Raw genomic sequence first — 26,651 nt, 5'->3', positions numbered from 1 at the left:
AATTTAAATATAAGTTTGGCCGAATTGGAGTGCGGAGGAAGTTTGGAGTTCTTTGCTTTCGAGCCTTAGAAATGTTGGATTAAACTAGCGCCAACTTCCTTCCAAAGGTTGATAACCCATCAGATTCCATTATCCAATGCACATCAGGAGATATGTTGCACATTAATGCATACCTTTTGTGTCATTTCAAAATTATAATCACAACATTGTTGAACTACAGTTGCAACATCCTAAGAAGCATACTGAAAATTTAATCAAAATATACATTTCTTGGTAGCACGTAATGAAATACCCCAATATATAAGATTGCAACATTCGATATGTCATATTGCAACATTTGATGTGTGATTGTTGGGGATGTACTCCTCTGAACATAGAAGAGAGAGTGAGAGGAAGGTGAAAGAGTGGAAATAAGAGGGATGAAGGCGCAAAAATATGGGAGCAAATGCGAAGAGATCAAGTGAGTCCCCTTCTAATAACCCATTCATGAGTTAGGCCATTCCCCTAACTTATTGCAACATACGATATTTGTCGCAGCAACACAATTATGTTGCTAGGAGTAAAAGTTCCCTATTGCAATATTCGTTGCTATGGTTGGAGTGCCACTTCACCGCTGCAAACATCATCGGGCCTGTTCGCTTCAGCTTATTCAGCCGGCTTATCAGCCACCAAACAGTATTTTCCTCTCACAACAAATCAGCCGTTTCAGCTTTTCAGCCGGCTTATAAGCTGAAGCGAACAGGCCCATCGTATGCTTGTCACAACAATGTTGCACGTAAAAAATTCCTACCGCAACATCTACTGATGCAGATCTGATGACTCTAAGAATCGATTGAGATAAAGGTAAAAATCAAGCATTTGACATCTAGTAAATCTGATTCTTTTTTCTAAAAATAAGGCAGGAGCGCTGCCAATCCATCCTTGTATTCTATACTCGCGCATATAATTATGGTACGATCCAGGCTGACGCACAGCTCAAGTTCCAGCGATGACTCCAATTTGGTTGCGACACCCCTCAAACCTTGACTTTGGCCACAGGAGCACGGGAAGGAAGTTGCTGCAGAGAACACATGAAACGTTACCAATTTAGCATTGCGCTTCCATTCCTGAAGAACACGTGCACAACAACGCCGAGGCAGAGGCCAGAGGTTACTACCTGATAGCAGGAGATGAGCGAGGTGATGAATCCGAAAGCTCCTGTCACTCTGGGAGTGATCTTCTTAGGTGCTAGCTGAAGAAGCCCGATGGCCACGACCACGTCCATGGCGGCCTTCACCACGGCCAGGAGCCTTTCATCTGACTGCTTCATTTTATTCTGGTACTGTTCATTCTGCAAGTGGCCACAGAGGAAGCAGGTGGAAAATTTAAGGGACTGCAAACACTCCATGCTCTCATGTATGATCAGTCAGTAGCAGAAACGAAAGCATATGTACCTCGTACTTATCTGTGTCCCTCAGCTCTCTTGCAAGCTTCCTCATTGATTTCGATAGCCTCTTAAGCTCTCCAAGCTGCAAACTCGCAGATACACGATCAGTTCATCGTGTGCCATAGATAAATTTTAAGTGTAAGTGAACAAACTATGTATACCTCAACTAGACTTGCACAGACTGAAGAAGCCATCCAACAGTATAGGGATATCCTGCCAACCCGGTCCGTAGCCTCCTTGTTCTACCAACAGTAGCAAAACAAATCTGTCAATAAATCATACGCTATGTAGTTGATCATCATAAGACAAGGCAAGTAAGCCTTTAAATCCCGACAAACCTTGATTATCCCTGTTCGTCCTAACCACACAAATTGGTCCAGGAACAAGAACGTCGAAAGCAGAGCGTTTTTGGACTGACATTGTACAAAGTACAGGTTAATTCGATCACATCATTCTGAAACGGAGGAATTTTTGGTGATTACTGATGAATAATAGTACCTTGCCAAGCAGGACAAGTGTCAGAGGAGTTCCTTTTGCAGGTGGGCTGATAAGAGCATGCAGATCATTGACCCACTGGAGATGCAACATCAAACAACTAAACAAGCATCAGCTGTGTGATACACTATCTCTCTTCAAAAAGAAAAATCTGAGTGATACAACAATGAGATCAATTGATTTGATACGATGGGAGAATCATATCTTGCTGACCTTGAGGAGACGGAAAACTTTTCGAGCTATCGTGGTTGATTTATCGACGTCCTGTGCGGTGCCAGCCTGCCCGTTGCTTATGAACTTTGATCCATACTGAATTGCCCTGCAGATCTTGTCCCTAGCCTCGGCTTTGTTCAGGTACAGAACAACGAGGCCGAGCTCAGCTCGTGTGGCATCTAACGAGCCCATCTTCCTGTCCTAAGTGACAGGAGGACGCACAAATTCCATTCAGAAAAGCCCAGGCAGTAAGTACAATAGAAGACGCTAATATCTTTTACTTGTTTTGCTTATTCTGTTTCTGAGGCGGAGTTTCTCAATGAATGAAATAAAAAAAAACAGAACAAGCCAGTGTGGAAGTGTGCAGACAGCAAAACATCCTGAGCAGCAGCGCATTGCATCAGTATGAAGCACGAACTACTAGCACAGCATCAGTTCTGAAGAAGCATATCCATCAATTAGACTGACAAACAACAGAAACTCCAGAGCATCACTGGAATATCACTTCTGAAGTAGCTTATCCATCCATTAGACTGACAAACAAAAGAAACCACTAGCAACTTAGCAAGCATCACTATCACTTCTGAAGTAGCTTATCTATCAATCACACAGACAGGCAGCACAAATTCCAGAACACCACTGGAACTGAAGTACTGAATCAAAAACGGAGGGAAGTGCACTTACCGCTTGCCGGTGATGGCACAGGGAGAATGGTTGAGATATGAGACCAAGCGAAGGGGTGGATAGAGGAGGGACGGCTACCTGGTGTTAGCCGAGGCCTTCCAAGGAAAGGAAGTCCTGCTGGAGTAGCTTGCTCAGCTACTTCACTGGATTGAGATGAGATGACAAGTACGTGGAGGGACGAGCTCGCTCTGCCTCCGCTGGCCGACAAGTTTGGAGTCTAGCATAGCAAGCAAGTTTGCAACGTTTTGGGTGTGGGCGCGTGGCCACATGAAGCAACGAGGAAGCTTGTTGGATTCCGGATTCACTTTACTGACACTGTCTGCTGGGCCGGAACCCTATAGAAGATATTGGGCCATGATGCGCACGTGGGCCGGATACAGCCTGATTCGCCGAGCGAGGGAGGAACGGACGCACCGGCGAGAGAAGATGCGGTGGCCGGCGGCGAGCCAAACCAATGACGGCCGGTGACGAAAAGGGGGCTGGAGGCGAAGGCCGAGAGGGAGAGGCACCTCCGCGCCGGCGACGTCTTGCAGCGCGGCCAGGCAAGTCATAACCGCCGCGCTACGGTTGGGGATGAAGGGTTGGAGCCGCGGCAGACGACAACGATGAGGTCGCGGGGAGGGCAGCCCGGCACAGGAGCCGGCGGCGAGGGTGGAGGGGCGGGACGGGGGCGCGTGGCGGCGCGGGGGGATGGAGTTGGGTGCGGCTGCGCTCCTCACGCACGGGCTCGCTACTGATTGAAAGGTACGCGCCCTCCGCAGCCAACCGTCCCAAACCCAACCAAACTCTCCCTCTCCCTGCCTCCGCGCACACACTGCCCCTCGGATTGGGCTTCTCTCGCCTCCGCGCGCCGACCATGGCCTCCTCGCTCGTCTCGCGCCCGCACCTCTCCGCGCGCCCCGTCCGCGCCGCCTCCCTGGCCTCCCCTTCCCGCGCCTGTGTCGCGGCCGGCGTGCGGTGCCAGGCGCAGGCGGCGGGGGACTTGGACCGCCACTACATGCGGCGGTGCGTGGAGCTGGCGCGCAAGGCGGCCGGCCACACCAGCCCCAACCCTATGGTGGGATGTGTCATCGTCCGCGACGGCCGCGTCGTCGGAGAGGGATTCCACCCCAAAGCCGGCCAGCCACACGCCGAGGTCACACGTCTCACACTCTCAGTCTTTTGCTGGATGCTTTAATCTCACTAAAGGAAAATATTCTGATGGTTGATCATTGTAAAGCATAATGGAATTCACCGCTTGTAACAAATGATTTCTTAAGTAAACTGTGGATCATAGAGGAGTAGATCGAATTATCCATTGTAGTAAGAACCAGTTCTTCGATATTCAGAACTGATTGCTATGTTGAATTGTCAAGTGTTCTGCACTTTTAGCCAACGAGACATTCGATGCCGAACATATATTCATTAAACATCAACTCTTAAAATTTATGGAAAGTAATCACTAATTTTCAGTTTTCACAGAGTGCCCTACACACCAGTATGAATCAACAAAGTTTATTGCTGTGCGAAGAAAATTAGTGTATCACAGCAAAAATTACATATTGTAAAAATACCCGCCAGTATACCAAGCTTGTCTCTTTACTTTGTGGATGTCACTACTCACTTGTAGCTGGTAACCAAGCACTCATCCACTTTTTTTTATGGTGCAAAACACTAAGCTTTCCAATATAGCTATACCATCATGGTGTATAAAAATAACCATCAAGTAACTCCTAAACAAACAAAATATCAATCTCCATCAGTGTATAACAGTGACAACAATTGTCTTTTATGCAGGAATGATTCTAGAAGAATTTTTAATAATTTATTTTTGGACATTAGATGCTGAATCTTCCTACTCCACTCTACTTAAAGTTTCCCTACTATAAACAGTTTAAATCAGTTCCCAATTTTTAATTCTCAAATCGCTATACTTTTGTATATGTATTACTGTAGAGAGATAGAGAGAGAGGGAAACACACACCCTTAGATGGGGGGTGACCTTCATATATATATATAGCCATATAGGCTTGGGGTACAAGTAAGATGAGTACAACACAATATATGACTATACATACTCTAATAATTACACTGGTTTAAGAACTTGCAATGCCAATTATCATTGTCTGTGCAATATCACAACTGAGTACGGTGTTAAAATCATGTGCAGGTCTTTGCTCTGAGAGATGCAGGTGATTTAGCTGAGAATGCAACTGCTTATGTGAGCTTGGAGCCCTGCAACCACTACGGGAGGACTCCTCCTTGCACTGAAGCACTAATCAATGCAAAAGTAAAGGAAGTTGTCATGGGGATGACTGACCCAAATCCTATTGTGGCATCCAAAGGGATTGAAAAGCTCCAAGGTGCTGGGATAGATGTGAGGGTGGGCGTGGAGGAAGTGTTGTGTCGCAAACTAAATGAAGCTTACATTCATCGCATGCTCACCGGGAAGGCTTTTGCGACTTTGAGGTAAATATCCAACTCTAAGTGACTAAGTATCTCAGCTAAAATCTTTTAACTTTGCTAAAGTCTGTGTTCACATTTGCACCAAGGGATCTGGTAATCGATAGGCAGTGTTAATGCTTGGTGTGCATAGCTGGACATTGAAATATATGTTGGACCATAGATCCTATTATAAACTGTGATCTGGAAAAAAAAATGCTGAGTGCTCAGTGCTTCATGCTTGTTAGGGTAACAATATTCATTTTCTTAGTCTGTGTACCAAAATTGTGCTCATTTCTGTCCTGGCAAAATGTTGAATGCCATTGCTTGCTTCATCTATGTTAGTGTAGTTATTCACTTCAATTTATCACACTCTTTGTTCCCAAACAGTGCTTTATGCTGCCCCCCTTTAGATACAATATGCAATGTTGGTGATGGTTTTTATTCGTTAAACGAATAACAGAGCTACACTCTCAATGAATGGAATCGTCACAAACCAACTTGGGAAGGGAGCTGATCTGTCAGGTGGGTACTACTCGCAATTGATGAAAGAATACGACGGAGTCATAATTTCAAGCGACCTGGCCAAAATGTCAACCTTACCGGTCTCGCACGAAGCTGGCGCAAACCAACCTCAGTATATCATCATAGCACAGGGAGAAAGTTCCCGACTACATATCCCATCTCTCAGCGAAGAGCATGCATCTAAGGCGATAGTTCTTGCTGATAGCCCTATCACCGTGGAGCCAGCCGGGGTTGAAGTCGCCGTCCTTCGTCAGATAGATCTAGACTCCATCCTTCAACTCCTCGCACAGCGAGGGCTTTGCAGCGTGCTGGTGGATTTCAGAGAGGCCGGGGAAAGCTTTGCGTCGCTTCTAAACGACTTCCAGGAGGAAAAGCTGGTTCAGAAGGTTGTCGTGGAGGTACTGCCTGTATGGCTAGCGAGCGAAGGGCTCAACAACCTGGCGTTTGGTGGAAGCCAATCGTTCCCGCTGAAGAACGTGGAGCACAGGGAGGTGAATGGAAGTGTGCTGCTGGAGGGCTATGTCTAGAATCATTTCTGCAGGATGATTGGTGACCTCATGCCAGTATGGGTTTGTCCTCCTGTAAACTGATAGTCGTGTAAGCTTGGCTCGTAAGCTGCAACCGTGGGATTTGTTTTGTAGAGTTGAATCCATGTCATGAGATGTTTGTGCACTACTGCTTCTCCACTGTTCTCATCTGATCGTCTCAATCGTATCGTGCTTTCTAATCTAGCATCGAGCTGCTGAAATGGTTATTGAAGTAGAACGTGCCTACGCTCTCCTGCTTCTGCGGCAAGCGGCAATCTGCGCCGTGGTCGGCTAATAGAGAGCGGTGGAGAGCACGTGCCTGTGCCTGTGGCGGGCTCGCGGCACACCACCGGCTCCTGTCGCGGAGCGGAACCGGCTCAACAAAAAACCCACGAGAATGCTTGCTCTTCCGCACAGCTCGGTCTCGAGACGCAGTCCACTCTCCTTCCACTCCGCTGCTCCACCACCGATCGATTCGATCCACCATGGCGTCCGAATCCGAGCCGGGCAACGCGGCGCCGCACGCGCACCACCCCCACGGCACGCAGCCGCTGGCGGGCATCGCCGTGGACTACCGCCCGGAGGCGTGCCGCCACGAGCCCGACACCGGCGAGATCCACGTCACCTTCACCTACGACCACGACGGCAGGGACGGCTCGCGCTGGCGCTCCCGCCACCGCTTCCTCCCCGGCAGCGCCGTGGCCGCAACCATCCGCGCCCCCGCGGGGGACGCCTCGGGGCTCAACTACAACCTCTACCTCTCCTCCCTCGAGGGCTGCAGGGAGATGGACGAGATCGACTTCGAGTTCCTCGGCAACGACAAGCGCGCCCTCCAGACCAACTACCACGTCGGAGGCGGCGGCGGCAGGGAGCAGATCCACCGGCTCCCCTTCGACCCCTCCGACGGCTTCCACCACTACGCCATCGCCTGGGACGCCAAGGCCATCGAGTGGCGCGTCGACGGCGAGCTGATCCGGAGGGAGGAGCGCCGCGAGGGGGAGCCGTGGCCGGAGAAGCCGATGCGCCTCTACGCCTCCGTGTGGGACGCCAGCGACATCGACGAGGGGAGGTGGACCGGCACGTACCACGGCAGCGACGCGCCCTACGTCTGCAGCTACAAGGACGTGGTGGTGCCCCCCGTTGAGTTTTGGGTGGAAGACGATGAACAATGTCAGGATGCGGATGCCAGAGATGCGCCTGCTGCTGTTGTGGAAGAAGAGACAGATGCAGTGGCCATCGCGCCTGCAATGAACGATGAAGGTAAGTGTCAGGATGCAGATCCCCGAGATGCGCCTGCTGATGATGATCCGGCCGCCGGCGCTGCTGCTGCTGTGGAAGACGTCGGTAAAGACTAGATCTTGGTGGTGCTTTGTCCATGATTCACAGATTCAGTGCGCTTGCAGGTTGCAGCCATCTGGAATTTGGTGATCTTGCCTTGTCGTTTTGTTGTCGCTGCCAAGTAAAAACTGTATGCAATGAAAGTGTACGTCTTCTGTCGTGATTGGTTCATTGAATAAATGAAAGTGCTCAACTTTGGTCCTTGCATCTCAGTATCTGTATGATTATTTACTGTTGGCTATCTTTGATCTCCGATCCGATCATGCGAGGGGTGGAGTACAACGGGACCTGCTATTTGCTTTCACTCGATCGTTTCAGACACTGGATTTTCATTGGACGGACTAGATTATTTCTTCTTTCTCCATCTCACAAGTTGTACACTGTTCTTCTCCGGAGCTTTGCCATCTGTAATGAAAAACGTGTCATGCACGTTCACAGAAAAAAAAATGATAATGCAGATCGATTAGGATATGCAGGCACTATCCTACCACTGCCTTAGATTTCTTTGCATGGATGCATTTGGCAATAAGAAAATCCGATGAAACAAATGCAGCATTGCTCAGTATATGGAAACATGAAGTCATGGAGTCATGGCGATGCAAAAAGGAATGCAAGGCTCCTATGTAGGTTTCATTGTTGGAAAAGCATCATGGTTTTAAAGTTCATTAGACCCAAATTAAGAGATTCAAGATTTTAGCATATCAGATTCAACATTTGTTTAAAGTCTGATCAACAATAGCAAAATACTTGATTCAACATTTTATAAAACGTACATTCAACCTTTCGGAACACATATTTCAACATCTTGAAAAAATATATTCAACATTTTTTTAAACCAATATCAACAATTTTTTTAAGAAAAATGTTCATCTTCCCCGGTGTTAGTAGCTGTAGGGGCGGCGCGCGGGGCCTGTCGTACATACATCTATAGGCCCACCAGAAGGTTTGGACGGTCCTAAATATAGGGCTGGATACTGAGACGCATCTGACATGAAGACCATAACGTAGGACGACGTAGTCTACATGAAAAGATAAGAACTAGTCGAGGATTAGGAAAGTACTCGTTGTAATAAAAGTGAAACTCCTCCAGTCGTATCCGACGTAACCAACCGACATGTAACCTTGCCCTCGGCTATATAAGGCGAGGCAGGGACCAACTCCAAAACAATTCAATCCAACCAACACACAGAACGTAGGGTATTATGCAATTTAGCAGTCCAAACCTATCTAAATCATATGCCTGCGTTTACCTTCAAATTCCTGATCTCGACGAGCCCCACTAACCAAAACACTACCTGGGGCACCCCCCTCAGTAGGTTGCCGGGTCTAAACACCGACAGCTGGTACGCCAAGTAGGGGAGCTCGCCAAGAATCCAGTGGCGAACTCGATGGCACAAGTCATCATCAAGCCAATCGTTGCGTTTGAAGCAGGCGCAACGTTCGTCTTTGGCTCCTGGGTTTGCATCGCAGATGGTGCTGAAAATTTCCACCATCATATTGCCTCGACCCCGAAGAAGAAGCAGCAAACCATGAAGCTCCAGCGCTAAGCTCCGCAGGATCTCATCGATAATTTCGATGAATTTTCAATTTCGAACCTAGTCAGAGGCTGCGGGGACGAGTTCGAATTCCACTCGACTTCTTCCACCAGTCGGATTGACTTTCACGAGCTGACACATAAGCCATCATGCGAGTCAGATTCCCACCAAAGTCGATTCCCGTTCGGACTCCGCAACGTGACCAATGTCTATCAGATGGCCCTATCCAGATCACAATCCGATACAGATGCGATCGATGACCTCGACTACTACTCGGATCCGGATAAGAAGATTCCTTTATCAGGTCCACAACAGGGCCTGGTAATCACATCAACTCCTCAAGGCAGTTTTGTCTACTGGCCCAACATGAAGCCACCCTCTCTCAAGGCAGATTCGCATCTCATTACCTACCTCGACACTCCCCCGTACCAAGAGGAAGCTCCTCTGTTGCCCATCTACGAGGAAGGCGGCACCACGGAGGTCATCACTTCAAGCTCGGGAAGCTATTCTCCATAGTGAGAACTCTTCGCCGTCATTGCTGCACAAGAGGATGAAGAAGAAGAGCAACGGGATAGAAACCCGCGACACGAGCGTCACCCAGATGATGTCTCACAGGATGAGCTTACCGCCAACGTTGTCGGAGAAAAGACTGTCGGTGTTTTATACCTGACAACCTACCGAGGGGTATCTTGAGGTAGTAGATTAGTTGGTGGGGAATTGTTGGATCTGTAACTCGAAGGTAAAAGCAATGACACAAGACACGAATTTATACAGGTTCGGGCCGCCAGAGTAGCATAATACCCTACATCCTGTTTGGGGTGTTGTGTATTGCACCCTATGCTTTGGGTGTTGTTTGGTGTTAAGGATTTGGTCATCTGTTGTAGTTCTATGAGGTCTTGGCCTACTGATCTAGGGATCCCTGCCCTCCTTTATATACTCCAGGGGGTGAGATTACTAGTCGGTTACAAGGAGGAGTCCTAGCTGGATTACATGGTATGAATCCTAGTAGGATTACAGGAAAATTCTAGTAGGAGTCCGCCTTCTTCCTTCCTTACAAGTGCTGGGGATCTATCCCTGACAAGTCCCCGAGCACTTCATAGTTGAATGCAGCAGTTTTCGAGTACTTTTTAGATCCTCGCCGAGTAATTTAGTGCTTCTCCAGTACTTTATCTGGCTGAATTTTCAAAGTTCTTCAAAGCTGCCATGAGGCTATGGTGTGCTCAAGCCCTTAATCGTCTTGATTTTGTAATCTTCATTGTCATATGGAGGGCGGGGAAAGTCGTACTCCATATGGAGTAGTCCCCGAGCCTTAGGTTGAATCGAAGAATTAGGCTGAGGGTCAATAAAATCTTGAATCTTCTTCTTTCATCTTGAAAAAATCAACTGTTGGGTGTAGCTTATCAGCCCCATACATCATCTGAATAGTTTTACGGCGTTCAGCCCCCGAGCTTATGCGACAAGTGAGTCGTAGGAGCCATGTCGAGTAGTTATTTAGCGCTTAGCCCCCGATCTTGGAAGCTAGTTTAGCCATTGGAAATATTTTGAGTAGTAATTGGCACTTAGCCCCTGAGCCTGGGAGCTAGCAGAGCCATTGGAGGTACGCTGAGCGTCCTAGAGAGTCGTCGCCGAAGCTTGACCTGCAAAACGAGATGCATACATTATGTAGCATATTGTGGAATGTTGAAACTACTGAAATTTATTCTGTGATGAATGTAATGTAAATGTCGTGTGTCATGCTCTTGTTTCGGCCATATTTCTCCCAAGTAGTTAGCCTATTACGTTTATGCTCCGAGTCCCTATTTAGCCATCGCCACTGCGTGTGAGATATTTGTCTCGTGTACGCGTACTGGCACTGCTGCTACGGAGATCTTTGTCTCGTATTCTAGCATTAAGGCATGACAGAAGATCCGAGGTTTTCATGAATTAAGGCGTGTTCTGCTCAAGGAGATTAATGACCGTTAAGAGAAGAAATTTAAAATAAGTAGTCGGCATTGTAACAAAAAGACTGCGTGATTGCGCGTAAAGTAGTCATTGAGACTTTTCTACCTTTTGGCGAGGAGAGCGCGTGTTGCCGCTCATAGGATTTGTGCCTCTTAGGGTGTAGTTGCTGTGAGCCTCCAGCACTCAGTGCACCAAACCCATGACCATAGCCTCTGAAATTCGATGTACCAAGCCTGTTGGCGGAGCTTCCGGAACTCAGTGCACGAAACTCGTGCCTATAGCCTCCGTAATTCGGTGTACCAAGCCCATGGCTGTCACTTAACATGCCCTAGGAATAATTGGCAAAGTGCAGCTCTGGAGGGTAATTTCCATTGAGAGATGTACACAAATAAGTACTCGGCGTGTTGCCCTGCATGCGGAAAACAAGCCGAAAAAATTATATAAAATAATTAAAAAAATGATTTAGCTTGATTCTTGGGCGATTGTCGACGAAACCATGGCGGTCGTTGATGAAGCTGTGACTGTTGTTGATGAAGATGACTAGTTGGGACTTGTCCTCGACTAGTTGTCGATGATGTAGTGTCTGTCCTCAACTAGTTTCTAGTCGAGACGAGTAGTCGAAGTAGTCATCGGTGAGATGATGTAGCCGGATGTTGGTATAATAATGCTCGCGTACATCTTCTGTGTAAGCTAGGCGAAGATCTGAAAGTTCTTGCGGTGGCCTTCCATGTGCGTGTAGCAATTTTGAGAAAATTGAAATCTCAGCCGCATAACCAGGGCAACAACTCGATGGTCTGCTCTATCCCGATACGTGTGCAGGTTCTTTGATTTTGATGCTTTACTTTTACAGCTGCAACAATGTACGGTAGAACAATCTTGAAATTGATCTGGTCTTCAGCGGTGCAACAGATCAGCTGTTGTAGGTGTGGAGCTCTGGTTTGGACTCGAATTCTGAAATTGACTCTGGCTGGATGCCGCTAAGTTCTTCACGTCCTTGTTGAGCTTGTGCAGACGGAGCAAGATCGAATTCGATCCTGCCTCAATCTTGATGCTTGGTAAACTTCTGTTGAATTTCTTCATTCCGTTCCGGAACCCAATTCGGCAACTTCAATTTCAAACATAAACAAGTCGTCGATCAGACGATGTAGAATAGGAACCTTGTCGCCCCAAGTAAATTGATCTTGATGATAAAGTCCTTCATGCCCGCCCGATAATCTCGACGATCGCCCCTGCCTGACGCGCTAGATATTGGTGTTTTATACCCAACAACCTACCAAGGGGTATCCCGAGGTAGTAGATTGGTTGGTGGGGAATTTTTGGACCTACAACTCGAAGGTAAAAGTGAGGACATAAGACACGGATTTAAATAGGTTCGGGCTGCCAAAGTAGCGTAATACCCTACGTCCTGTTTAGGGTGTTGTATATTGCGCCCTGCGCTTGGGTGTTGTTTGGTGTTCAGGATTTTGTCCTCTGTTGTAGTTTTTAGAGCTCTTGACCTACCAATCTAGGGACTCCTACCCTCCTTTATATACTTCAAGGGGTAGGATTACTAGTCGGTTATAAGGAGAAGTCTTAGCAGGATTACATGGTATGAGTCCTAGTAGGATTATAGGGGAATTCTAGTATGAGTCCGCCTTCTTCCTTCCTTGCGGGTACTGAGGATCCATCCTCGACAGAGACTGAAGCTCAAAGAACTCAACGACGAGCGAGAAACACCGAAAGAGCAAAGTGCCACCACTGTCTTGCAGTAGACCTACCAATCCAGAACCTTGATAACAGCTTTGAAGCAGTTCAAACGCGTCACCATCATACTCCCCTGGCTATCGTCGCGTTTAATGATCTCATTACCCGCGCAATGCCCCATAATAAATACACTAGACAGTTGGCTGAACTGGCGGAACTTGCATATGAACAACTCGATCAACGGAATCCAATACAGTTAGTCCAATGCACCGCATCCCAATGAAGTCAACATGGCAGCAGCCGTAGAGGCCCTCCGTCCAGACCAAGTCAACTCGGCGGCGCTAGACCAAGCCAAGTTGGAGCTGAAGGTAGTCGGGCAGGACCCTCGGGAGGCCGCGACCACCGTACGGCTAGAACGCCCAGTAGGAGACCTCCGCAGTAAGATCAACTCCAGCCGTGACGCCCATACCATCATTGATGAATGATGCCGCGAGTGCGAGCAAAAAGTTGAACACCCAGGAGATGATACCGACGGATTTCCCGCCTTCTCCAAACGTGTGAGGAGGGCAACTCTACCCAAAAAATTCAAACCCCCAGGCATCACCATGTACGATGGTAAGCAAGATCCAATCCAATGGTTTTGATGCTACTCACAAGTACAATGGTAAGCAAGACCCAATCCAATGGTTCCGATGCTACTCACTGTCAGTACAAGCAACTGGGGGAAACGACGACACCAAAGTCGTCTACTTTCCCATCTGCATGAAGGCAGTGCCACTCACATGGTTCGAATCATTAGATAAAAACTCCATCAACTCATGGAAGGACCTAAAGGTGATATTCACCAACAACTACACAGGACTTGTCTCAGGTCAAGTAACAAGAAGGCGAGACCCTGCGGAGCTACTTATGTTACTTTTTCAAAAAGGCCACAATCATGGTTGTCACGTAGCGTGACGTCATTGACTGCTTCCAAAACAGCCTCCACGACCGCCTAATGTTTCAAGACTTCGGCAGAAGACGCCCCCGATTGGGCCGGCGGTGGCGGACGGGCGGCACCCGCGGGAGGCACGAGGGGCCGGCGTCGCACGCAGCAGCTAGGGGCCAGCAGCGTGTGTTAGTGTTTAAACTTGGCAACCTATTGAGGGGGTGCCCAAGGTAGTGTTTTGGTTAGTGGGGCTCGTTGAGATCAGAAACTCGAAGGTAAACACCAACATATGATTTAGATAGGTTCGGGCTACTAATTAGCGTAATACCCTACGTCCTGTGTGTTGGTTGGATTGAATTGCTTTAGAGGGGGTCCCTGCCTCACCTTATATTGTCGGGGGCAGGGTTATAGGTCAGTTGGTTACAAAAATACTAGTCGGATACGACTAGAGGAGTTCTACTCTTATTACAACGAGTACTTTCCTAATCCTCGACTAGTTCCTGTCTTTCCATGTAGATTACGCTGTCCTGCGCCATGGTCTCCATGTCAGATGCGTCTCGGTGTCCAGCCCCATATCTAGGACTGTCCAAACCTTCTGGTGGGCCTATAGATGTATGTACGACAAGCCCTCAAGTACTTTTTAGTCAAATGCAGCAGTTCCGAGTACTTTTGTAGACCTCAACTCGTGTGCCTTGAGCCTAATGAACTGCACTTCTGTTTATTCCTCTGCTGCTATGTTGGTACGTGCCTGCCTTAAAACCCAACCTAATATTATCATCCATCCATGAGCCTTAATGGGCCTATCTTCCATCCATTCTTGAGCCTTTTGAACTGCACTTTGCAAAATTTTGTTTTAACTTGTACTAGTAGCCTATCGGCACTAACTGTATACTGAGGGGTGGCTTCAATTTAAGGGTATGGCAAGGGAGGCTGAAATGATGTGTATGTGGATGCTTAAAAATAACAAGCCTGTTGATTTCTATGATGATCCCATACCTCATGAGATTCGAGACAGACACATAGTCCGGTATGGTACCTTGAATTTTATGGTCAGCATACTAGAAAAGTCTTCTGCTGAGCACAAGATTGATAAGGAAGAACCTGCTAGTAGAAGTGGTCCTCGTGGTGATGGGTATGGCATTGCTGTTGATGGAGCAGCAAACACCACAAGGTATGGTTGTATGGATGGATGTTGTTTTTCCTTCTTGATGCAGCTACATGAGTTATAAGAGAATTAGGCTTGAAGATACTACCTGGATGGTGTTTAAATTTTGGTAGCTGCACAAATTAACTGGTGCAAATTTAGATAATCAGCGGTAAGAATTAGTAGCCTGTTTCAATTCTGGTCTTGGCTCCACACTACTGTTTTGCGGTAGTTCAAAGGATGGCCAAACAAAGTTGAGTGTTACACTTGAAAGCTTCAATTGTTGCTCTTTTAATTAAATGTGGCAAACATATATATTATATTGACTCGTGTGTAGGAGTGTTTGCACAATATTTAATTATGGCCTTATGAACCAAGTCTTAAATGTTTACTGTTTCACTTGTCCGTGTGGATGGATTGGACTAGTTCTATCGAACTCAGCACATGCACATACAATAAGCAGTAGTTCTTTGGGTAGAATATAGGGTATTTTTATTCTTGCTATGGTCTTTTGATTAATGCCTAACATTGGTTTCCAGTGTATTTAAAGAGGAGGCTGACCTGATGTGTGAGCTGCTGAAGCATGGTGCTAAGCCTTCTGATGACATCATCCAGCTGAGCAGCGTGATCCGCATGTGCGCCTTGAGCCTTGTGTACCTCAGAGAACCCCAATCTATTGCTTCCGCTGCTGCAATGGTGGTTAGTGCCCTACCCCCATCCTGCCTCCCGCCAATATGTGTGCCCAATTTTAACAAGTATATCTATCCATTTCTTTTCTGTAAATTTACCTACATATTGACACTTACATATTGACACTGGTTGCAAAATGATGAATGCATTCGATCCAAGGGTATGGCAAACGAGGCTAAAAGGATGTGTGATTGGATGAAGAGAGAGAACAGGCTTATTACCTTAAGCTTGCCTCAGCCTCGTGAGCTCCACCGGAGCTGCTTGATCCGGATGAAAGCCTTGGATGTTATGACCAGAATGTAGTGTTTCTTTTCTTCCTCCAAGGTTAGTGGAAAATACTTTTTTTTGGTTCATGGCAATAGGTTGACATAATTTTATGCATTTCTGGTCTAGCCAAATACTGTTCGCACTGCCGCAACCTCGGGCCATCCTGATGCTCTTCCAGAAGAAGGCGCCAGCTCCCAGGCTTCAGTCGAAGACACGCCCAAGCCCAAGCCCAACAAACCTGATGCTCTTCCAGAAGAAGGTGCCGGCTCCCAGGCTTCAGTCGAAGACTCGCCCAAGCCCAAGCCCAACAAACCTGATGCTGTTCCAGAAGAAGGCGCCGGCTCCCAGGCTTCAGTCGAAGACTCGCCCAATCCCAAGCGCCGGCCCAATCCCAACAAGACTTAAGCTGGCCCAGAATTGGAAGTCTAGCTATAAGATGTAGCGACTAGTGAGTGCGTCTGAGTCTGTATCGAACAAGGAACTACTGAATTCAAACTGCATCATTCCTCCTACCTGCTCCTTCCTCCCTGCTCTCTATTCCCCGTTGCTCGTGCTGCTAACAAATACTCACCGTAGCTGTGACTAATTTTTCTTTTTTCCCCCAGCCTTTTCATTTCTGGACATCTGTTGTTGTATTTGTACTGGTTCACATACTAGTCATGTTTGGCACAATGTTCTTGTCTGGTATGCAAGAGCCAAGAAACATTTAGGCCCCCTTTCGAATATAGGGGAAACATAGGAAAAATATAGAATTGAGTTCCTTGGTGTTATTTTCTTATTGTCTCCTCACTTGAACAAGGAGGGCAATTATGAGATATGGATGACATCATGATTCTTTTATTTTATTCTTCCCACTTGCCCTGCTGCCTTGATTCTTAGTTGATTAGTAAAATTACAGTTACATTTCAAGGACAAAACGAATGCATTTCCCTATCGTTTCTGGCAATGTTATCATGATTGCTGTAGCCCTCTATTTTATTTGCCCCATGCGGGCCTCATGAAAACTTCTAATTAGTTCTATTCTTTGAAAATGTTGAGGATTATTAGCAAGTGCAAATTTTGAAGTCATATAGCTTTGATATATCAGTTTATTGCGACTTGAGTGTAGTATATACCGGTTAATTTGCACGTGAAAACAAAAAAAAAAGATTTAATGCCAACTATAATTCCTCCTTTATGTATGGGTTTGTATTGATATCCACGTGGGCGTCGTACGTGCATGTCTACTAGTAAATGTAGTAGAAATATATAAGGGAAACACAAAATTTGTACAACGGTTTGGATAGCACTCAGAGAATACAATTCCGAATTTTTAATGGTAATGGTACTCAGAAAATGCCTCTTTTTCACCCCTTTTTCACTTGCCCAATAAATTTCTCGGGGCAGGTCGCATTGGGCCTGATCCACCTTCTCCCTGTAGGCGTCGCACGGGCCTGAGTTCTGAAACCCGGGCCTTGGCCTGCGTTTCTTCGCTAGGGTTCCTGAACCCGCAGGCCCAACTAATAGCGAGGTGATCTCGTCCGTTCGACGCATCCGACGGCCGATGTCGCTCCCGAGTCCCACCTCTCCGATGTCGTTCCTGCATTCGTCCCCGTCCCGTCGACCTCGCGAAGACGAAGGTGGTCGTGGCAATGAGCAAGGGAGAAGAGTCAGAGAGGAAGTATTTTACTCGTCTCATTGAAGAGATGGAGATGGAGGAGGAGGAAGAGGAGGAGGAGGAGGAGGAGGAGGAGGAGTCCGGTAAAATTACAAAGGAGAGGCCTCTTCCACACATTGTCAAGTACCATGGTAAAGTTCAGCATTCGTATGCTATTCCTTTGTACTAATTACTTTGTAGTTCGAATTTTTCCTTGATTATGGGGGCCTTTAGCATCCAAAATTTGTCAAGATCGGGGCATTTTTCCTTTATTGTCTACTCTATAGATTAATTTGTTCGACAAACATGAATAAGAGCACGCTTGCCGCCATATCTATTTCTGATGATGATTTCTTCTCGCCTCTTCTGCATTTTTACTTGTTTCGTAAGATCTCTTGGAGAAATTATGGGGGTGGGACAGGCTGCTTGACTTGGGGATTGCCGTGCCCTTGTCTGTCTATACCACATACCTTGAAGAGTATCACCGTCACAATGTGCATGCAGCTACTACATTCACGAGCCTATCTGCTCCCGCTGGGACTGTAAGTAATTAAACCTCCTGTGCTGCGTTGCGTGCCACTTTACCAAACCACACACCCGTTTTTATATGCTACTCCTGTTTAATGATCCATGCTTTCAATCAAGCAGTGTCTCACGAATGAGAAGCGACTTGTATCTGCGTTGAAGCTCCGGGTGGAAACTGAACAGGAGACGAGCTTGATGATATGGAGATCAATCATTCCGAGTTGCCTGATCCAGGAGCATGCACGTTCAGTGGTCCACACAGCAGATTGCAGCTTTTCTGATGTTTCTGGTGTGGCTTTGTTGGTATGTTCATTCCTCTCCTGGCCTGGCTGTAACACACCAAGCATTTCTCTTGTATGTATATTTGACCATGAAAATATGTTATGTAGTAGTTTCTCTGTATCTGGCCCGGACAATTAGCTGAAAAATAAATCTGTTGTCCCAACTATAACTGAACCATTTTTATCAATGTCAGGCTGTCATTGTCTCCTGGAAAACTAGTTCTACTTACTGTTACATGACTATATATAGCTGGCCACTTTGAGTTACGATCGTTACTATGCTCATTCACGAGATTACAGTAACTCTCTCCTAAAGAATTTGTTTAGTGTGTGTAGTATCCTGTGGCAGTAACAGAGTAGATGCAAGGCAGTAAATCTGTCCTGGTTCCTCAATTTTTATCCTTTATTTGTCATCCATATGGGTAGCTTGAACTGGCAGTCTAGCACTATCCAACTTGGTATGTATACCTTAATTAAAATAGCTGAAATATTTAGGTACATTATAGAAATGTAGGACAACCTGGCAGTCTAGCATTGTCCAACTTGGTGTATACACCGTAGGTAAAATAGCAGAAATATTCAGGTGCATTATAGAAATGCAGTAGGCCAACCGGAAGAAATTGGTGGCTCCCTTTTTTGTTAAGGATAAATTAGCACCTAAATTTGCCTTGACGAGTTGGATGTTTTTTTATTATTTTGCTCGGATTTTTTATGGTCATTGTACTAATGCAAAACGATGGTTTCAAGTGTATTGCTAAGGAGGCTGAGCTGATGTTTGAGTTCCTGAGGCTTGAAGCACCCATTGATGATGAATTAATCACCCAGTGCACAACAATACGCTTGTGTGCCTTGAGCCTTATGAACTGCACTCGGGACAATTCTGTTTCTGCATCCGCTGTTATGTTGGTACGTGCTTGCCTTCAAAAAACCCACCTAATGTTATCATCCATCCATCCATTTGACAAACCAACGATCATCACCTTATGGATCATCTGTCAAACTTTATAATACCATCCATCCATTCTTGAGCCTTATGAACTGCACTTTACACAATTTTTTTACTACTAGCTTGTCGGCTCTAATGGTATACTAACGTGTGGCTTCAATTTAAGGGTATGGTGAAGGAGGCTGAAATGATGTGTTCGTGGATGCGTAAAAATAATAAGCCTATTGATTTCTCTTTTTATGCCGCACCTAGTGAGATGTGGGACTGCAATGTTATCCGGCGCAGTACCCTGGAATTTATGGTCAACAAATTACTAAAAAATTCTTCGGCTGCCAAGCGCAAGACTGTTAAGGAAGAACCTGCTGCTGAGCACATGACTGTCAAGGAAGAACCTGCTGCTGAGCACATGACTGTTACGGAAGAACCTGCTAGAAGTGGTCCTGGGGGTGATGGGGATAATATTGCTGCTGATGGAGCAGCAAACACCACAGGGTATGGATGGTCCACTTGTTTTCTTCCTTCTTGATGCAGCTCCATGTGGTCTTTGTTTGTTACTACTTCTTGGTGACAAGCATTGTCATAATATGCCATTTGTCTGCATTATTACCAGGGGTTCTCAGTATAAGAAAGGTGGTGAGAAGAGTAACAAGTGGAAAGGTGGTGAGAATTTCGGTGGTGAGAAGAGTAATAAGAGGAAGAGGAAAGAAGGTAAGAAATAAGCTAATCACAAAACTTACGATTCTTATGAGCTTTCTTAATTCCCTTGCATTATACTTCATATGTAATGTTGTTTTGGTGTTGTTTTCAGAAGATGTTTTGGGTAAAATATGGTGTTGGGAAAGGCTGGTGATTCCACCAGACAGTTCTGTTAAGTGGTCTGACTATAGGAGCTACCTTGAGAAGTATTATGAAAGCAATGCTTCTGGGTTCGTTGCTGCTGCTGCTGCTAAAAATCCGCAAAATGTTACTGACATGGGCCTTGCTGTTGCCAAATTTGTTAGTAACCCTCTTGCATCTTTACTAAACCACCGATGATCTTACTGAAGCTGTTTGTGTAGCATATTTCAAACTCACAATTTTTTTCAATTAGTGTCTCGAGATGGAGGAGGAACTCCTGTCTGTGTGGAATACTCAAGTGTTGCGTAGGTTTGGTGAGCCCCTAGCAGCCAGCGCTATCGCGGAGAGTAGCCTGATCAAGGAGCATGCGCTTTTAATCTGTGGCACAGGGGCTGAATTGGATCTTCCTTCTGCCATTGCTTTTGTGGTATGTGCGCCTACCTTGCCTGAACAGACCAAACAAAACATGCTGTTTCGTATTGTACCACCGGAATGCTATTCTTTTCTGAATCCTAGTGACTGAATTTGTGCTGCTGTTATTAAAAAAAAATTCTAAAATGAGGGGTGGGGGATGAAAATCATGCTCGGAGGGCAGGGAAATGAAAAACCTTTGTCTCACTGTCATGTTGGCATTGTGATGTGCTACTCATTGTGGCAAATTAAAGGCAATCATCTTGTATCTTTCATGTAATCTTGAAACACTGCCTCGACGGTGTTTGAATTTGGCAGCTGCATGAACTGGTTCAAATTTTTATATAACCAGCGCTAAGAATTAATAGCATGATTATCCAATCTTGGTTCCACACTTGTTTTATCGTAGTTGAAATCCTTGCCTATCTCACTCACTGGATGGCCAAACAACGTTGAGTGTTACCCTAGAAGGCTTGAACTTTGACCTATGTTGAGGGAGGGATATAAAATATTGACAGGTTTCATTGCACAATATTTAAGTATGGCCTTGAGAACCCAAGTCTTAAATGTTTACTGTATCACTTGTCCACACTGATAGCTAGGACTAGTTCCATCCAACTTAGCAGCACATACAGTAAAGCAGTTCTTTGGGCAGAATATAGGGTATTTCTTTGATTCTTCCTACAGTTTTTTGTGACTAATGCCTAGCGTTGGTTTCAAGTGTATTACCAAGGAGGCTGAACTGATGTGTGAGCTGCTGAAGCATGGTGCTCAGCCTTCTTCTCAATTCATCCAGCTGAGCAGCGTAATCCGCATATGCGCCTTGGGCCTTCTCAAAGGACACCAATCTTTTGCTTCTGCTGCTGCAATGATGGTTAGTGCCTACCTGTGTGTGCTGAATTTTAACAAGTATCGATCCATTCTTTTCTGTAAATTACCTACGCACGTTGGCACTGGTTGCAAAATGATGAATGTATTCAATTCAAGGGTATGGCAAATGAGGCCGAAGAGATGTGCGATTGGATGAAGAGAGAGAACAAGCTTGTTACCTTAAGCTTGTCCGAGCCGCGTGGACTCGAGGTTTCCCACTTGATCCGGAATACAGCCTTGGATGTTATGACCAGCATATTGCATGAGTCTTCCTTCCCATCCTCCAAGGTTATATAGTGGAAAATACTTTTTTTTTTGTGCCGTGTGGGCCTTGTGAAAAATTGTCTAATTGATTCTATTCTTTCCACTGCAGACGCCGGATGATGCAATGCCATGACTAAACAATGCCGGATTGGATCAAGGATGGGATCCACATGGATTTGATGTTTGTTCTTTTTACTGGCCTGGAACACTAGCTATATGGTCCTAGTATGTTTTGTAATACATTTTTATGCTTCGGAGATCTGTGTTTGATCTACTGGGTTAACAACCTGCTGGGTTATGCGTGTCAATCCAATAGCTAGTACAACCAGTCAACCAGTATGTGGCACCATTCGATCTTGTATATCAATCGTGATACTATATTGCGCTAAATAAATCTGTGAACTGGTGGGTGACACCGGACTGGTCTAGTTATCTGATTCGTCATGCGGAATTCTCCTTATAGGGCACGAGGTTGGTTGTAATTTCATATTATCGGAGGGTATTTTATGAATTTGGGCATTATTTGGACCAAGCAAACGTGAAAAGTCCACTAGTTATGGCCCATCCGACCAAAAAAGCTCCCAAGCCTAACAAGCTAACAGCAAAGCTCTTGTTAAAGTATAAATATAAATGAAATAATAGAAAGGAAGAACTTGTTTTCATTGATGTTTATAGAAGTATTTATACATGTGGCGTGCAAGCATGTCCTAGATGGTGCGCTCTTTGAGATCTGCAAGACAGCAGATGAAACAGCGGACCACATCCTATCACAATGCCCGAGTAGCCAAGGTAACGAATCCCAAAAGAAGTGCAACACCCTCTACTCCTCGGCTGGGAAATCTAGAAGCACAGGAATGATGTTATCTTCCGGGGGCTAGCCCCCGACATCAGACTCACCTCAGCATGCAAGGAATCGATGAGATCCTGGAGCTGCCACATTCCCAGGAAGGAAGAAGCTCTGGTTAGGAAGTGGAGACAAACGTTGTCTACGTAATCTGCCCCCCCAACCCGCTTAAACCCTGTGTAACCCTGAGAAGGCTTTGCCTTTCCACCCACCGGTCTCTGTGGAATAGAAATGCAAGTGGGGATTTGTTTGATCCCCTCGAAGTTGACCTACAAAAAGTAATTATACATGTGAAAGGTTGTGTTCAAAATATGCCTCTTCTTGAATATATAGGCAATCATTAATCACACCGTCATTTGCCAAAGGATAATGTCCCTTTGGTGACATAAGTAACTGCTAATCCCAATCATAATCTCTAGAATCAATGGATGAGATCATCTTTAGAAAAGGTGTTCGTTGGTGAAGGTGTCGTTTCATAACACTCCCCCTGATCGAATCTTTCTTAAGATCAATGCAGCTGAATTTTTTCAAAAAACTCTATGAGAAAAATCTGAGGAATATATATGGATAGATATGCCATAAAATCATGCCACATTGGTTTATGATTTGAAAAACCACTATGTGGTATTCCATTCAAAAACCCATGTAGCAAAAATTCGGAGATATGACATATAATACAAAAATTCCGCCATAACCTTTCGGAAAATATGAGGAGAATGGTATGTTGATATGCTATCAAAATTCATGTAAAATATAATGGCAAAATCAGGAAAAAAAATGATACAACATATATTTGTTATTGTCCCATGTAAACTTATATGAGAAATCCTTTAGAGAAAAACCTCGTAAATAAGTTTAGATAACAATAGTATGATCTACGAATTGTAATGAAAAATAACCTTCTAAATACCCAATGGGAAAAATATGACAAAGAAATGATGTCTTTGATATTCTCTCAAAAACCCGCGTGGGTAAAAATGAAGATATGACATATTATATGTCTTAAATATCACCTTTAAAACCCCCCATGGAGAAAATAGGAGATATGACATATATTCGTATATTGATATTGCCTCATTAGAAACCTTCTATAAGAAACCTTTGTGAGGAAAAACTCAGAAGGAAAAGAGTATGATGTTTCAACAAGTTATTGTCCAGGAGAAGACTCTCCTTGAACCTTGCAACTCTCAAAGTCATTGAATATAAATTTCATGAAATGTGGATGTAGCTATGAACCTAGTGAGTGAACCTTTGAAATTATCGCTAGATTACTTTTGCAAGATGTTTATTTCCCAATGTGTTGCAATTTACAGGGCAAAACATTTTGGACAATACATTTATTCATATTGCTTTTATATGACATGTTTGCATCTTGATAATACAAGAAACCTTGTGTTTGTAAATAATGGTTGGTGATCAAGTAGAATCATAATCAATCATTCATCAAAGTCAAGTACATGTGATGCTTTAGAATGATATATGAAGTAACCATTAGAGTCTATTTTTTTGACCCGTGTGAGGAGACTCTACCATAATAATAAAATCAGTATATGATTTGACATTAGGGGGATTTAAGGGCGTGTTTGTTTCCTTGGACCAGGCAGCCTGTACTGGTTGGGCCGGGCCAAGGTAGCACCAGCCAGGCCCATCGGGTGCTAACCGAGGTGTTTGGTTGTCCTAAACCAGTTGGGCCTGGCTAAGCACATATTGTGTTTGTTTGCCTGCATCCCAAGCTTGTCCAAGGCTAACTAACAGTAATTATCAGCTAAATTTAAATACAATGTTCACGAAACAATAGAGTTGCATCACTGGCATATGCTAAGTTTATTCCAAAGCACACAAATGTACACCATCATGACAATAATAATAACAGTTTTGAAAGAAATAGGGGTAGTAGCAGGTTTAGTTTCATTGACAACTACATTGAAAGGACCTAGACCGACAGAGGGTTATGTTCCGGCCCTCGTGCCGGGTGCGCTTGTCATCCGGGACCAGCCCCCTCAACCGGCCGCGGGGGACAGGTCGAGCGGACCGCCCGCCTAGGGCCCGACCCCGCGGGGCTCGGAGGTCGTGCCCCAGGGGTCGGCGAGGGGCGCGCCTCAGGGATCGACAGGACCAACCCCCAACCCTCTGCCTGCGTCACACGAGCAGAGGGGTAGTGGCAAGCGGCCGCTATTGGATGTCCCGGGGTCGGCGTCGAGCTCGGGGGCAAAGCGCGCCCGCCGTCCTCGTACCGTGGCGAGGTAGGTGGAAAGTTCTCGCATACCTTATTCTTTTCTTAGCGTCGAGCTGTTTTTTGATGAAGCTGTCGTCGTCTCACAGTGCCGCTCCTCGAGACTCCGTCCTGCCGCTGGCGCCGAAGAAGGCGCTCCAGGCATCGACCGCCCTTGCGGGGCCAACGATGACCCCGCTGGGAGCGAGTGGCGATGTTGTCGGCGAGGCCGCGGTGCCCCCTGTGGAGGCGGCCTCCACGGCGGCGATTGAAGAAAGAGTGCCGCAGTCGGGCATGGAGCAGGGGCCGACCGCCTTCCGCCCCCGCAGCCGACCCCGCAGGACAAGATGCTGCCCCTGGGGTTCCTCCATCCAACGAGGTGATAAACCTTGACGACGAGGCAGAGGAGGAGCCGATAAGGGAGGCACCAGTGTCCGAGGCGCCAGTCACGGAGGCGGCGGCGACAGCAGCCCCGACGGCAGCGATGGAGACGGCAGCGTTGGGGCTGGTCGGAGAGTCCTCCCGTGCCCTTGTCCCGCTTAGCATGACCCCAATGCGTGGGGAGGGCCGACCGTGCGCTGGATGTCCTGTGAGGACCCGCAGAGGCTCCGCTTCGTGCTGGACGATGTCGGGGAGCGGAAAAGATGGCAGGAGGTGCAGGGCGGACTCGAAGACGTTCGTGCCGCCCTGTCTTTCGCGATGGGGAAGTTGGACAGCGTTGTTTTTCCCGCCGGTCAGGTATGGTGTTCTCTTTGGTGGTTATTTTTCTTTCATTTCTCCGTTCCTGAGCGTAAATCATTCTGTAGGCCCTCCAGGAATGCAGCCGGGGGAAGTCCGAGTTCCTCCGGTGCAAGCGAGGGGTCTGGGAGCACTTCGCCAGGGAAATGCAGCGGACCGGGGAGTTGACCGGGCAGCTCGCCGCTGCCCAGCAGAATGCCGCAGACCTGCGAGCGCGGGAACAGGAGGCGCGGGAAGGCGCGCGGAGGGCGGAGGACAAGTTCTGAGCCGCTACCGAGAAGGCCCGTCGTGACGTCGAGGAGCTTGCACGGTTGAGGAAGGAGCATGAGGCCCTTCAGAAAACCGTTGAGCGCATCCGGCACGAGCGACACACGGCTCAGCAGGAGCGCGACCTAGAGGCGGGTCGAAAGGCTGAGGTCGAGAAGGTGGTGGCCGACCTTGGGGCGGAGGTTGCTCGGCTCCAGTTGCAGGTGCAGGAGCTTCAGACCGCCGTGTCCCAAGGGCTCGACCGGAAACGTCTGCTGAGAGCCCAATCAGAGGGTAAGGTTTTCGTTGTCCTCTTGCTTGCAGCGTTGCGCTGGTTTCTGACTTGGTGGGCTTATCTGGACAGGCCTTGAGGGCTACCTCGCCCAGCTGAGGGACGCCACCGATGCGGAGCACGTCGAGCATGCCAACCTGCGGGACGCCGTTCGCATCGTCTGCGAGGACCTTAGTGTAGTCCAAGAGGAGGGGACGAGCATGCTGGCAGCTCGTGTCCTCGGGGCGTACCGGCAGGCCCGTGAGATCGCTCGGGAGGCGATCCACGTCGGCGTGAGGCGGGCCTTCGGCGTCTTTGCTGTCCATCCATGGCGGCAGATCAGCTAGAGCCGACCGCACGCACGCTTCAGTTCACTGAACACTGATGGACGCCGACCGACGACGTGGCGCTGTCCATCCGCCGGCGGACCGGGCGACACGTGGCAAACCAACCGCTGTGCGCGTAGGCCCCCGGAGGTGTTCCATCCATCGGGTCCAGCTGACACGGCTGAAGAGAGATGGCTCGGGTTGGTTCGCGGCCCAGTCATTTTCCACCCAAAAGTTCTTCCTTCCTGCGCACCGACACCAAATTGGACAGGGCTTCCCTCCTGCACCCCGGCTCCGTCTTGGGGTGCCAAATCGGACAGGACTGCCAAATCATCATCTCTCTGGTTGGTGCCCCCCGTGTGGTCTAGCTGCCAATGAGTACCAAATGTGCGGGAGCTATTCTATAGCAATAGTATTTGTCGTGCTG

General features: G+C 47.0%; 3 protein-coding genes across 6 annotated transcripts; 2 read left to right on the top strand and 1 right to left on the bottom strand.

The window, feature by feature from the left end:
- Positions 1-816: 816 nt before the first annotated feature.
- Positions 817-3,047, bottom strand: LOC117838440 (peroxisomal membrane protein 11-1). Of its 4 annotated transcripts, none has more exons than XM_034718472.2 (8): positions 2,897-3,047; positions 2,135-2,330; positions 1,925-1,999; positions 1,765-1,839; positions 1,588-1,668; positions 1,434-1,508; positions 1,157-1,330; positions 817-1,057 (listed from the first exon to the last, which is right to left on the bottom strand). In XM_034718472.2, exons 2-8 carry the CDS (start codon positions 2,324-2,326, stop codon positions 1,016-1,018), a joined length of 714 nt encoding a protein of 237 aa, XP_034574363.1. In that variant the 5' UTR covers positions 2,327-2,330; positions 2,897-3,047; the 3' UTR covers positions 817-1,015. The 4 variants fall into 4 exon arrangements, with proteins under 4 accessions (XP_034574363.1, XP_034574364.1, XP_034574362.1 ...); XM_034718473.2 differs by having other exon boundaries at positions 2,135-2,335; positions 2,897-3,041; XM_034718471.2 differs by having other exon boundaries at positions 2,135-2,335; positions 2,819-3,029.
- A 533-nt stretch (positions 3,048-3,580) lies between these two features.
- LOC117838438 (riboflavin biosynthesis protein PYRD, chloroplastic) lies at positions 3,581-7,836 on the top strand. Its single transcript, XM_034718468.2, has 4 exons — positions 3,581-3,953; positions 4,968-5,266; positions 5,703-6,255; positions 6,795-7,836. Exons 1-4 carry the CDS (start codon positions 3,675-3,677, stop codon positions 7,644-7,646), a joined length of 1,983 nt encoding a protein of 660 aa, XP_034574359.2. The 5' UTR covers positions 3,581-3,674; the 3' UTR covers positions 7,647-7,836.
- Positions 7,837-17,410: 9,574 nt separating this feature from the next.
- On the top strand, positions 17,411-22,015 carry LOC117836375 (uncharacterized). The gene is made up of 11 exons (XM_034715784.2): positions 17,411-17,605; positions 17,844-17,995; positions 18,102-18,281; positions 19,007-19,165; positions 19,372-19,697; positions 19,816-19,913; positions 20,014-20,201; positions 20,296-20,469; positions 21,175-21,327; positions 21,441-21,611; positions 21,697-22,015. Exons 1-11 carry the CDS (start codon positions 17,449-17,451, stop codon positions 21,718-21,720), a joined length of 1,782 nt encoding a protein of 593 aa, XP_034571675.1. The 5' UTR covers positions 17,411-17,448; the 3' UTR covers positions 21,721-22,015.
- The last annotated feature ends 4,636 nt before the right edge of the window (positions 22,016-26,651 follow it).

This window comes from Setaria viridis, chromosome 9 (genome assembly GCF_005286985.2).
Source record: "Setaria viridis chromosome 9, Setaria_viridis_v4.0, whole genome shotgun sequence".
Taxonomy (NCBI): domain Eukaryota; kingdom Viridiplantae; phylum Streptophyta; class Magnoliopsida; order Poales; family Poaceae; genus Setaria; species Setaria viridis.
The sequence above is the reverse complement of the archived record's forward strand: the minus strand, read 5'-3'. Positions and strand labels throughout refer to the sequence as shown.

Coding starts and splice junctions, on each gene's coding strand:
- LOC117836375 (XM_034715784.2), top strand. CDS start 17,449: ATGAGCAAGGGAGAAGAGTCAGAGAGGAAGTATTTTACTCGTCTCATT. Junction 17,996..18,101: donor TATCTGCTCCCGCTGGGACT/GTAAGTAATTAA, acceptor TCAATCAAGCAG/TGTCTCACGAATGAGAAGCG. Junction 21,328..21,440: donor CTTCTGCTGCTGCAATGATG/GTTAGTGCCTAC, acceptor ATTCAATTCAAG/GGTATGGCAAATGAGGCCGA.
- LOC117838438 (XM_034718468.2), top strand. CDS start 3,675: ATGGCCTCCTCGCTCGTCTCGCGCCCGCACCTCTCCGCGCGCCCCGTC. Junction 3,954..4,967: donor CCGGCCAGCCACACGCCGAG/GTCACACGTCTC, acceptor AATCATGTGCAG/GTCTTTGCTCTGAGAGATGC. Junction 6,256..6,794: donor AGAACGTGGAGCACAGGGAG/GTGAATGGAAGT, acceptor TCCGAATCCGAG/CCGGGCAACGCGGCGCCGCA.
- LOC117838440 (XM_034718472.2), bottom strand. CDS start 2,326: ATGGGCTCGTTAGATGCCACACGAGCTGAGCTCGGCCTCGTTGTTCTG. Junction 1,840..1,924: donor CACTTGTCCTGCTTGGCAAG/GTACTATTATTC, acceptor GTACAATGTCAG/TCCAAAAACGCTCTGCTTTC. Junction 1,331..1,433: donor GGGACACAGATAAGTACGAG/GTACATATGCTT, acceptor GGCCACTTGCAG/AATGAACAGTACCAGAATAA.